The sequence below is a fragment of the Hoplias malabaricus genome, chromosome 17 (assembly GCF_029633855.1).
Source record: "Hoplias malabaricus isolate fHopMal1 chromosome 17, fHopMal1.hap1, whole genome shotgun sequence".
Taxonomy (NCBI): domain Eukaryota; kingdom Metazoa; phylum Chordata; class Actinopteri; order Characiformes; family Erythrinidae; genus Hoplias; species Hoplias malabaricus.
Genome location: NC_089816.1, coordinates 31,093,876 through 31,105,494, shown reverse-complemented (window position 1 = coordinate 31,105,494; position 11,619 = coordinate 31,093,876). Strand labels below are relative to the sequence as shown.

The 11,619-nt window shown below is 40.5% G+C and overlaps 1 protein-coding gene across 1 annotated transcript; it reads right to left on the bottom strand.

Moving 5' to 3' along the window:
• Window positions 1-5,393: 5,393 nt before the first annotated feature.
• Window positions 5,394-9,241, bottom strand: LOC136673258 (cytochrome P450 2D15-like). The gene is made up of 9 exons (XM_066648617.1): window positions 9,064-9,241; window positions 8,508-8,670; window positions 8,255-8,407; window positions 7,536-7,696; window positions 7,236-7,409; window positions 6,990-7,128; window positions 6,470-6,657; window positions 6,240-6,381; window positions 5,394-6,097 (listed from the first exon to the last, which is right to left on the bottom strand). Exons 1-9 carry the CDS (start codon window positions 9,223-9,225, stop codon window positions 5,901-5,903), a joined length of 1,479 nt encoding a protein of 492 aa, XP_066504714.1. The 5' UTR covers window positions 9,226-9,241; the 3' UTR covers window positions 5,394-5,900.
• Window positions 9,242-11,619: the final 2,378 nt, after the last annotated feature.

Sequence of the window (11,619 nt, the reverse complement as noted above, 5' to 3'; positions counted from 1 at the left end):
AACTGCCCTCGGCTTGTCTTTACCATAGGAGTGCAATAATATATAGCCTTGTGAAACTAGGAGGACTAACCTGTGTGTGAGCAGGTAAATCATTGACATGAGGGAGATTGATTGATTGTCTGGTGATGATAAATCATTGTATAATTACACCCTCTGTTGTTATGCACTATTTTTGTGATGGGGTTGCTGATATCTTGAAGACATTTGACATGTCCAAGTAGATTCTATTCATACTGAATGACCTAAGACTTAATTGTGGCTATATGGTTTATAAACATGTTCGGTTTATTTGGCCGTATAGCTGGCAATTGGTTGAAAGCTGCTCTGTTCCAAGAATGGTATGAAATCTGATGTTGCTATTATGCACTATTTTACATTTTTAAAATATATATATATTTAATTTTTGTCTGGATGATCCAATTTGTCATTAGGACCCCAAAACACAACAGTTTTAATCAAAACAAACTGAAACATGGACTCCTCTGACCACTGCACACATTTCTACTGTGTTTTGGAGCATTTGAGATTAGCTTAGGCCCAGAGAACTCATTAGTTGTTTCACATAGAATTGATGTATTACTGTTTCTTAACAAATATAGTTCCAGGTTGAAATTACTGATTCAGTGGCATTCTTTGTTAAAAGCAGTTTTGAAGTAATCCAATGTCTATGTAAGAATATTTATATCTGTTGCATGACAGTTTATTATGCAGTGACCTCTTAAGGTCAAGTCCATTCCACATCGGTGTCAAATCAAATCAAATTTATTTGTATAGCGATTTTTACAACTGATGTTGTCACAAAGCAGCTTCACAGAATTATGGTAAAGACAGAGTTTTGACATTAAATGTAAAAATGTAAAGAATGTAAAGAGGTAAAAATCCCCTGGTGAGCAAGGCCAAGGGCGACAGTGGCAAGGAACAACTCCCTCAGGTGAGGAAGAAACCTTGGGAGGAACCATGGCTCACATGGGGTCACCTATCCTCCTCTGGTCAATCTACTGGTAATAACAGTTAGGAGTCCATGCAAACTTCAGTGGAGGGGCAGGTCCAAGGTGGTTGCTGGAGCGTGGGCAGCTGGTCTGAAGCATGGAGCATGAGCTCGACAGTCATCCATCAGTGTCCAGACGGACAGGTGGGCGGTCGTTTACTCAGAAAAAGGTAGAGGAATGGAGTTAGTTGTGATCTGTTTGGGTGAATGTGAATCAGTTTGGCAGATCTGACTATGACAGCTTTAACTAAAAGGAGAGAACCAGAAGGACCACCTTTACCTTACATGGACTGGTATTTCTCCAGACTTTCTGAATCATTTCACAATATAATGTATGGCAGAGGAATGTATGTATAATGTATGGTAGAGGAAAATTTTTTTTTTAAATCTTTGCTATCCTACATTGAGAAGTGTTTTGTTTGAACTACTGGACAATTCGCTCCTGAAGTTCGTCCTACGCACCCCTACCCCGACTTTTTGAAGTGTGTGGAAGGCATCAAGTTAGTCAGTGTAAACACTAGAAATATTTTCTATGCACTACTGTCAGTTGAATAAAGACTGAAAACAGATCTAAAAACATCACAAATGCTTGTTTTTATTACATTTTTACAAAATACACCTTTTTTGAAAATGGGTTTTGTAGAAACATTGGCCTCTTCAAGCAAACAAAACAGTCTTATAGCAGTGACCCAAATTCATTAATGATTGTCTATTCTATATACTCCTTGTTTGTATAATACAGGCACTGACCTGAGTCAAAGATCAACCTTTTTGGAACATGTGGATTAAAATGCTGTGTAGGCAATTCTTAAATGTTAAGCTTAAAGAATGAATTCAGCAAGTGATAAAGAATGAAAACATATTTCAACAGAAGAGCTGTAAAATGTGCCCAATATGGAGGGAATCACAGGGGGGAAATATTATAGCTCCCTAACAAAACAAATGTGTTGCAGACCCAATTTTTAAAATTGCCTGTGTTTTGTTGTCTGATTATAACTTTCATCAAGACATACCCAAGTACTTACAACTGCCCATTCTCCCTACAGCCTGTCTGTTGATGTAGGTTTCTGTTACAAAGCTCAAATATGAGCCATAACAACAGAAGCAGGTCTGTTAGGAGTTCATGTGTTTTCCTAAGTTATTTAAATGTTAATAAGGACAGTTCCAAAACATTAACATCAGGATATTCAACCAGCTGTAAATGTAACTTCACCTTTCTGTTCTGCCATATCACTGATTAGGAGGTTTTGTGGTCGTCCTGAAAAGTCTGCAGCTTTAATCACCAGAGCTTCCTTCAGAGCCTTCAGACCTGTAAGGACCACCGCTGGCCTTCCTCCGATATATAAACTGTAAACATTCCCATAGCGCTCCGCCAACTAAAGACACAGTTTAAACCATCAAGAACAGATACAATGTACGGACATTCAAGACCAGACTGTGTCACAAGAATAAGTAACAGACATGCAAATAAAAACAGCATTAAACCAATACAGCATTTACAACAAAGTACAATACTGTGCAAAACCTGAGAAAATTAAATTTCATATTAATTTGAGCAGTAAGAGTTTTTATGATCAAAAAACAAACAACATAATCCCTAATATTAAAATATAAATACATAACTTAATTACAGTAAGTAATGATATTCTGTATGTGAATTGGGTTTAACCCTTCACAAATCTCGTCTTGTGGCAGTCCAGTATTATTTCAAATTATGATCCAATACCTAGTTTTACTAGTAAATAAATAATGTACTATATTAAATGGGCGACACGGTGGCGCAGCAGGTAGTGTCGCAGTCACACAGCTCCAGGAACCTGGAGGTTGTGGGTTCCTGGTCCGGGTGACTGTCTGTGAGGAGTTGGTGTGTTCTCTCTGTGTCTGCATGGGTTTCCTCCGGGTGACTGTCTGTGAGGAGTTGGTGTGTTCTCCCCGTGTCCGCGTGGGTTTCCTCCGGGTGCTCCGGTTTCCTCCCACAGTCCAAAAACACACGTTGGTAGGTGGATTGGTGACTCAAAAGTGTCTGTAGGTGTGAATGTGTGACTGTGTGTGTTGCCCTGTGAAGGACTGGTGCCCCCTCCAGGGTGTATTCCTGCCTTGTGCCCAATGATTCCAGGTAGGCTCTGGACCCACTGCGACCCTGAATTGGATAAGGGTTACAGATAATGAATGAATGAACTATATTAAATCAAGTGTGCTGTAGATTTAACAAATCCATATGATCAAGGAAAATATCAGCAAGAACAGATATTCAGACTAGCTCACAACATATCTACTACTATTAAGAAAAAAAATACTGTTAAAAATAGTGTTCTTTTTATGGTAATTCTATAATTTTATACAAACTTATAAAAAAGTATATATATATTTTTTTAAATAATTATTTTGAAAGATAATTTGCACAGCACTCTACATACAATGGGTTCCCCGTAAATTAAAGGATACCTTTAAACCATTCTTTAAACTTGCAAACATATTATTTTATGGGATCTCGGAAAGTTAATGAATGTTGCTCTATGTCCCCCAAATATCATTTTTGCAAAATACATCCTCTTAGCTGGGCGGCAGGTAGTGTCGCAGTCACACAGCCCCAGGAGGTTGTGGGTTCGATTCCTGCTCCGGGTGACTATCTGTGAGGAGTTGGTGTGTTCACCCCGTGTCCGCGTGGGTTTAAAAATTGCTCTATTCATTCATTGATTCCTTGTCTGTAACTGCTCCTCAGAGTGGGGCTCAAACCCACAACCACAGGACCCTGGACCTGTGTGACAGACACTACCTGCCCTATTGTCCTCAAATTTGTCCTCAAATACTGTCAATATGGAATACAATTAAAACATGGGATGGCTTTAAAATGATTGTAAGGATTTCAAAATACCGATAAGCATCTCACAAATTAAATTGCAAATTACAGAAAAAACGTAACGTTTTATTATTGGTCAAAAAACACGAATCCTATAAGTTCAGCCATTCTCTCTTTTTGTGACTTACTATACTATACTAGCACTAGACCCAGAGCTGGCCGCACTATACGCTCACTACGCACTCTGCGTAGGGCCCGGTAAATGAATGAAGGCTTTCTCGTGTCTGATTAGAAGTGGCGTGCACTGGGCAGCTGCTCTCCACAACCTTAAAAGCCTCGCAGTGCCGTGTCATGAACCAGCTCTGAAGCAGAAAAGTGTACATATACTGATATTTTTATACTGTCTAGTAGTCGTTTCAACTTCCCCAAACACACCGGTACACTATAAAATGTTCTTACTCTTCTTTTCAGTTCCACCTTAAACACATGCGCACTACTCTGAAACACATGCGCACTACACTGAAACACATGCGCACTACTCTGAAACACTTGCCAACTACACTGAAATACTTGGGCACTACACTGAAACACATGCACACTACACTGAAACACTTGCGCACCACTCTGAAACACTTGTGCACAACACTGAAACACTTGTGCACTACACTGAAACGCATGCGAACTACACTGAAACACATGCGCACTACACTGAAACTCTTGCGCACTACACTGAAACTCTTGGGCACTACACTGAAACACATGCGCACTACTCTGAAACACATGCGCACTACTCTCAAACACATGCGCACTACTCTGAAACACTTGCACACTACACTGAAACACATGCGCACTACTCTGAAACAAATGCGCACTACACTGAAACACATGCGCACTACTCTGAAACACTTGCGAACTACACTGAAACCCTTGCTCACTACACTGAAACTCTTGGGCACTACACTGAAACACATGCGCACTACTCTGAAACACATGCGCACTACTCTGAAACACTTGCGCACTACACTGAAACACTTGGGAACTACACTGAAACACATGCACACTACACTGAAACACTTGCAAACTACACTGAAACCCTTGCTCACTACACTGAAACTCTTGGGCACTACACTGAAACACATGCGCACTACTCTGAAACACATGCGCACTACTCTGAAACACTTGCGCACTACACTGAAACACTTGGGAACTACACTGAAACACATGCACACTACACTGAAACACTTGGGAACTACACTGAAACACTTGCGCACTACTCTGAAACACTTGTGCACAGCACTGAAACACTTGTGCACTACACTGAAACGCATGCGCACTACACTGAAACACATGCACACTACACTGAAACACATGCGCACTACACTGAAACACATGCACACTACACTGAAACACATGCGCACCACTCTGAAACACATGCGCACTACTCTGTAGTGTATTGCACAAGTGTTTCAGTGTAATGCACAAATGTTTCAGTGTAGTGCGCAAGTGTTTCAGTGTGTTGTGCAAGTGTTTCAATGTAGTGCGCAAGTGTTTCAGTGTAGTGCGCAAGTGTTTCAGTGTAATGCACAAGTGTTTCAGTGTAATGTGCAAGTGTTTCAGTATGTTGTGCAAGTTTCAATGTAGTGCGCAAGTGTTTCTGTGTAGTGCGCAAGTGTTTCAATGTAGTGTGCACATAAAGATTTTTCAGTGTGTAGTGTGCAAGTGTTTCATTGTATTTTGTCCTAGAAGGCCTCTCATACTAAATTGTGGCATTGTGTCTAAAATTCGGTTTACTCACTAGTGGTCCGCCCAGAAAATGCTGTGCAAAACACTAGTGGACCTCCAACTTTCCCCTCAGTGGGTCAACAGTGGTCCGCCGTATCCTTGCTGTCAGGGATATTGTTTTTGGAATAAATATTGTTTTTTAACCAGTGTGTTAGGCCTATTTGAAGATAAAGTCCAAAGCAGATTGTGGCTGCAATTCTACGTGTAATTTAGCTGCCTTTGTTAAACAGCTCAAATGGTCAAATCCCTTGTGACTCTAGGTGCCACACAGGCTGTCCCAGTCTCAGTTTTAGCTTTATTTAAGATTTTACAAGCATTTGGTGACATGTTCTACATTTCTCTAGCTGACTCTCTCAGTCTGACCCCCATCCTGTATGGTTTGGGTGTGAGTGTGGCTCCATAAACAGGAGTGAAGTCTGGTTCTCCTGCATCTTCAGGCCAGAAGAACTGGAACCGGCGCAGCAAAGTCACCAAGATGAGGAAGAGCTCCATACGAGCCAGACCTTCACCAAGACACATACGAGGCCCTGTGGACATATAAAAGACACTCTGTCACTTCATCACTTCATGGAGAGACCTAACACCTAGGAACCTTTAAAATAGGTCATAAGACAGACGATATGTCCTGATGATTAATTACTGTTCATTTACAATATTCAGAATTCTCACCAGCAGAAAAGGGCATGAAGGCCTCTGGTTTCTCAAACTGTCCCTGTTCATTCAGGAAGTTCTCTGGATTGAATTCATGAGGAAACTTCCACTGACCTTCCTCACTCAGCACTGAGGAGAGGTTCGGGATGATCAGAGTGCCCTGGATCAAAAAAGTCATAATAGTTCTAAAAATTAGCATGTGCTCTAAACAATGAAAGATAAAAACAGGAAGAAAATGTCATATTCGCCTTTGGGATGCTGTAACCCATCAGTTCAGTGTCATTAATGGTGCAGTGAGGCACACTTAGAGGGAGTGTTCTGGCGATGCGCTGACTCTCATGGATCACAGCCTGTGTGTACGGCATCTTGTGTCTGTCCTCAAATGATGCATCAGCTTTACATTTCAGGACCTCATCAATCTCCTGCTGACACTTCTCTAGAAAGACAAGACAGAAAACATATAGTCGCCATCCTATTAAAAACAAGTATCTTGATTTTTTAATTATTCTACCACATCACTTGAACACAGCAGCTACACATTGTGTGAATGTTGCATGATGAATGGAGCAGTAGAAATGCTAAATTTCTTGGATATAATCTATTTACATTGACTTGCATAGAAAGTAAAGGTGTTTTTTCCTACTACTGTAAAGTTACCATTTTGGGATATTCATGTTTTTCCATTGGACAGCGACAGTATGCTACAAATGCTGAGCATGTTAAATCTTTAAAGGAACTGTTGGACTGTGAAGTACAGTGGATTCAAACCTTGAATGTCAGTATGTGTTATCAGGTAGAGGAATGCTGTTAGGAGTGTGTTGGAGGTAGTTTCTGTCCCAGCAAGGTGCAGGTCCATAATGATCCTTACAAGTTGATCTTTACTGAACGAGGACTCAGTATTTCCCCTCTGTTAAAAAAAAGCATCAAAATAAATGATGTGATATACTGTGTTGGTGGGAGTTATGTCAGAATTTGTCTTTGATTAAACCAGGTTAAATCTTCACATTCACTCACCTTATCACGCTCATCGAGATAACAGTCAACAAAACTTTCTGGTTCTTCTGGGACTCTTGATGCCTTGTGTTTGCTGATCATATTTGCTGTTGTTTCTTTAAGTTCTTGAAAGTTTGTGAGAGCTTTTTTAAAGGGAAGAGGCAGAGCTCTCAAAACTGGAAGTGTATCATATAACTGTGGGGGAAAAAAATTAAACTTAACTGTCGACCTGCTAGTACTCCTGTATGATTATCAGTTTTAAACAGCTCGATATCTGAAGTAACAAACATTGGTTTTACTGTTGAATACACAATGTCTCACCATTCCCCAGGGTCCATTGAGAATTTTTGTAGTTTCAGTGAAACGACTAACAAATTGTTTAAGCTGTTCATCCCCGTAGTCATAGCGAATGCCAAATAAAACCAAGGAGATGACGTTTGATGTAACATCATGAAACAATGTGCCAGGATTCATGACATCTCCTACAAAGACACATAAAATGAACAAACTTTTAAATAAATAAATATTGTGGTGAGTGGCCCCCACCTGACCACACACTGTAGGAAGGAGCAAGGAAAAACATGTTGGTGGACCTTGATATGGTGCCTAAAATCACAGTTGCAGGATAAAGCTAGATAAGAGAGACCCTACTGCCCTTAGCTCCCGGCCCTTGCCCTAAGACCTGGCAGCAAGAGTGCCTCCAGTGGAAAAGCTAGTAGTAGCAGCAGCTCTGTCAGCAAAACAAATAACACTGATGGCTGGTGTGGCATCGCAGAGCAGATAAATAAGAAGCAGGTGAAGGCACATGGAAGAAGAATAAAAGATGTTTGGGACTTTTAGATATTGTGGATTGCATCAAACTTTAGCTTGGACTGTGCTGCTGGTCGCAGGGGTCTGTGGACTTTTAAGGGAGGGTAGTGTGTCTCGTGGTTCCCACATGAACCCACATGTTTTACCATACAGACATTATGAAGTGGCTTTGTGCTGCAGCCATGGGGAGGGAGAGAGAGGGGGCTAAAAATTCAGATATATATCAATACCTGCACTTTTCTCCAAGCGTGCCACAAGATGTTCAATTTCTCCCAGAATTCTGTCCTCCATCGACTGCTTCCCCATGCCAAAGTTCTTCAGGGTCATGAGGGCAAAGCGTCGATGCTCCTTCCACAGAGGGCCATAGTCGACAAGTGCAATCCCTGCCCAAAGTTATTTATAGATTAAGTATTTAAATGTTAATAAGGACATTTCTAAAACATTAATATCAGGATATTCAGCCAGCTGTAAATGTAACTTCACCTTTCTGTTCAGTTATATCACTGATTAGGAGGTTTTGTGGTCGTCCTGAAAAGTCTGCAGCTTTAATCACCAGAGCTTCCTTCAGAGCCTTCAGACCTGTAAGGACCACCGCTGGCCTTCCTCCGATATATAAACTGTAAACATTCCCATAGCGCTCCGCCAACTAAAGACACAGTTTAAACCATCAAGAACAGATACAATGTAGGGACATTCAAGACCAGACTGTGTCACAAGAATAAGTAACAGACATAGAAAACAGACTAAATACAGCACTGAGAAATTACTTTACAGCAATGTAATGGGACATCCCTTGTTAGTTAGGTTGTATCCCTTAGACTTGCACTAAGTACACGATACTGTACTCCACACAACAAAATATGTAACTGAACTGTTGTAGGTTGGTTCTGCCTTTAAAGCCCAGCATTTCAGTTTCTTCCTATGTACAGATTACATCCTTCAGGTTTCTGCTTGTTGCTTTAGTAAATTCCCAGTCACCTGGTTGTAATTTTAATGTTAATTCTGATGAGGCTAAAATTTAGAGAACATGGTACTGTACCCTCTCAAAGTCTTTCAGAGGATTAGAAAGGTTCAGCTGAAACAGGTTCCCGAATATGGGCACAGGCCGGGGTCCAGGAGGAAAGTTCTTGGGTCTCTGGATCTTGATGAAGAGGAAGAAGAGGCAGATGAAAAGCCAAATCAGGACCAAAGAACCGAGCATTGTGTCTGGTGTGGTACTGCTCTCTGATTAGATTTGTCATAAAGCTTCTCTTTTTGGCCCTAAATCTATTTCAACAAATAGCTGTATCATTTCAGTAGGAGGAACTTTTGTGTGAGTAGTTAAATCATTGACATGAATTTGGCTGATTGAGTGTTTGGTGATGATAAAGCAGTGTGTGGATTCAGTCTGTTTTTAAGCACGCTGACATATTTATACTCGAATAACGGCACTTTGTGTTCTCAAAATACAGACTTCTGATCTGTGGTGATGTGGCTGTTTTCTGGACAAAGATTTATGTCTTGGTGTCTGAGGAGATTCGATAGTTGATTGTCATACTACTGTAACAACTTCCCAGACTTGTTAATTTAACAATTCAGCTCCTAAAAGTCTAGTCACATCTAAGAACATTCAAAAAATTGCTTATAAAACAAGAAATTGCTGTTACACACTGATGCAAAATTGCAACTATCTTGTGTTGGGACAATATTAAAATAGGTTTACTTTAGACTGTTTCAGTTTATGTTGCATACAGAATAAATCGTCACTATTTCTAACCTTTAAATATTTTTATTCAGAGACTATTTTACATTCCATTGTCTCATTTTTCAGTTTTCATGCTCTTTCATTATCTATAACCCTTATCCAGTTCAACCCACTTTATTTACGGGGATACAGTATTATCTTCTGTTATTTGTTTTCCTCCTGATGAATGTTTAAAAATTGTTAATCTTTTCAGAAATTCAAAAAGCCTGGTCAAACATGCATGAGCAATGCTTTAATGCTCTTATAAATATTTCCTCTGTGCACTTATGGAAACAAACAAATCTTGGAGACAGTGTCCAATGCCCATGTCCCATGTTTAAAAAATTTGGATTCTGAATACTCTAAGGCTGTAAAGTGTCTGAAATTAAATGACCGTGAATATTTAATAAGATTTGTTTGTTGACTGAACAGAGAGCAATGGGACAACAGTCACTGGATGGACAATACATTCTTCTCCAGACATTATACAGTAGAAATAAACAACAACATAGACTCCAACATATTCTCATGCTAAGGGCGGCGTGGTGGCACAGCAGGTAGTGTCACAGTCACACAGCTCCAGCTCAAGTCGTGCTCCGGGTGACTGTCTGTGAGGAGTTTGGTGTGTTTCCTCCCTGGGTCCATGTGGGTTTCCTCCGGGTGCTCCAGTTTCCTCCCACAGTCCAAAAACACATGTTGGTAGGTGGATTGGCGACTCAAAAGTGTCCATAGGTGTGAGTGAATGTGTGAGTGTGTGTTGCCCTGTAAAGAAATGGCGCCCCCTCCAGGATGTGGTCCCAGCTTGCGCTCAATGATTCCAGGTAGGCTCTGGACCCACCGCGCCCCTGAACTGGATAAGCGCTTACAGATAATGAATGAATATTCCCATGCTCTCCAAATGTGGGTGGGCACCATTAGCCCAGCAGTGTGTGGCATTGGTAAAACCTCATAAGTTTTGGTGAAGTCTTAAAAGATGACTTTGAGAAAACAGGCCATTTGCTTAACATACTGATGACTGGTGTGCTATGTGTAGCATGTTGCCAGTCTCTAGGTAATCATACTGTAATTGTCTAAAGGTGGGCTGTGTTCAGGAGCATTAGAGAAAGGCTATGAATTCACAGCCATTTGTGACATTCTGGTCTGGATAGTTGTCTAAAGGGAGCATTACTGGGCAGAGGTTTGTGATAGCTGCTAGAATTTAGGGGATGTGGCCCTCTGGAGTCCAAAATCAGAAGCAGCACAGATACTGACAACATTGCCCTATAGATTTGTAGTTGATTCATTCAAACCCACACTGAAAATGTGAAAAGGTTTACTCTATTTTCTTATGGTGCTTCAACATTATGGAGGACAACGAGCAAGGCCTCTAAGACCTCTCCATTATACAGTATCTCCACACCTTCAAGATCTCTAATATTCAGCACACTCTGCTCACACTGGGATGGCCAAACACAACCTAAACTCAGTTTTTGGCAGAGGCTGCCACAAATCCTGAATATTTCTTGATACTTTGAATTAGGTTATTTTATATATAACCTTCCTTTCTTTTTTAACACCAAATTCACCAATAATGTTGGTTAGCAGGATCCTGGCAGAGATTTTTCCCTCTCCATAGTGTGTGTGTATATAAAGTCTTGCAAGTCAGTAATATTAGAGTCTTTCAGCCTCTTGCTGTTTTCAGGACTCTGTTCCCCAATAAGTCTATCTTAACAGGAAGGAGTTATTATACGTTAAAATAGACTCCAAAGACCACTTGCTTATCACTAGAATGCACAAAGACCCAAAAGGAAAACAAGTTTTCAGGTTAAGTTTTCAGGGTAAATGTTACAGAATTATTTAACAAAAATACCAAAGTTGCCTTCTGAGTTGTTG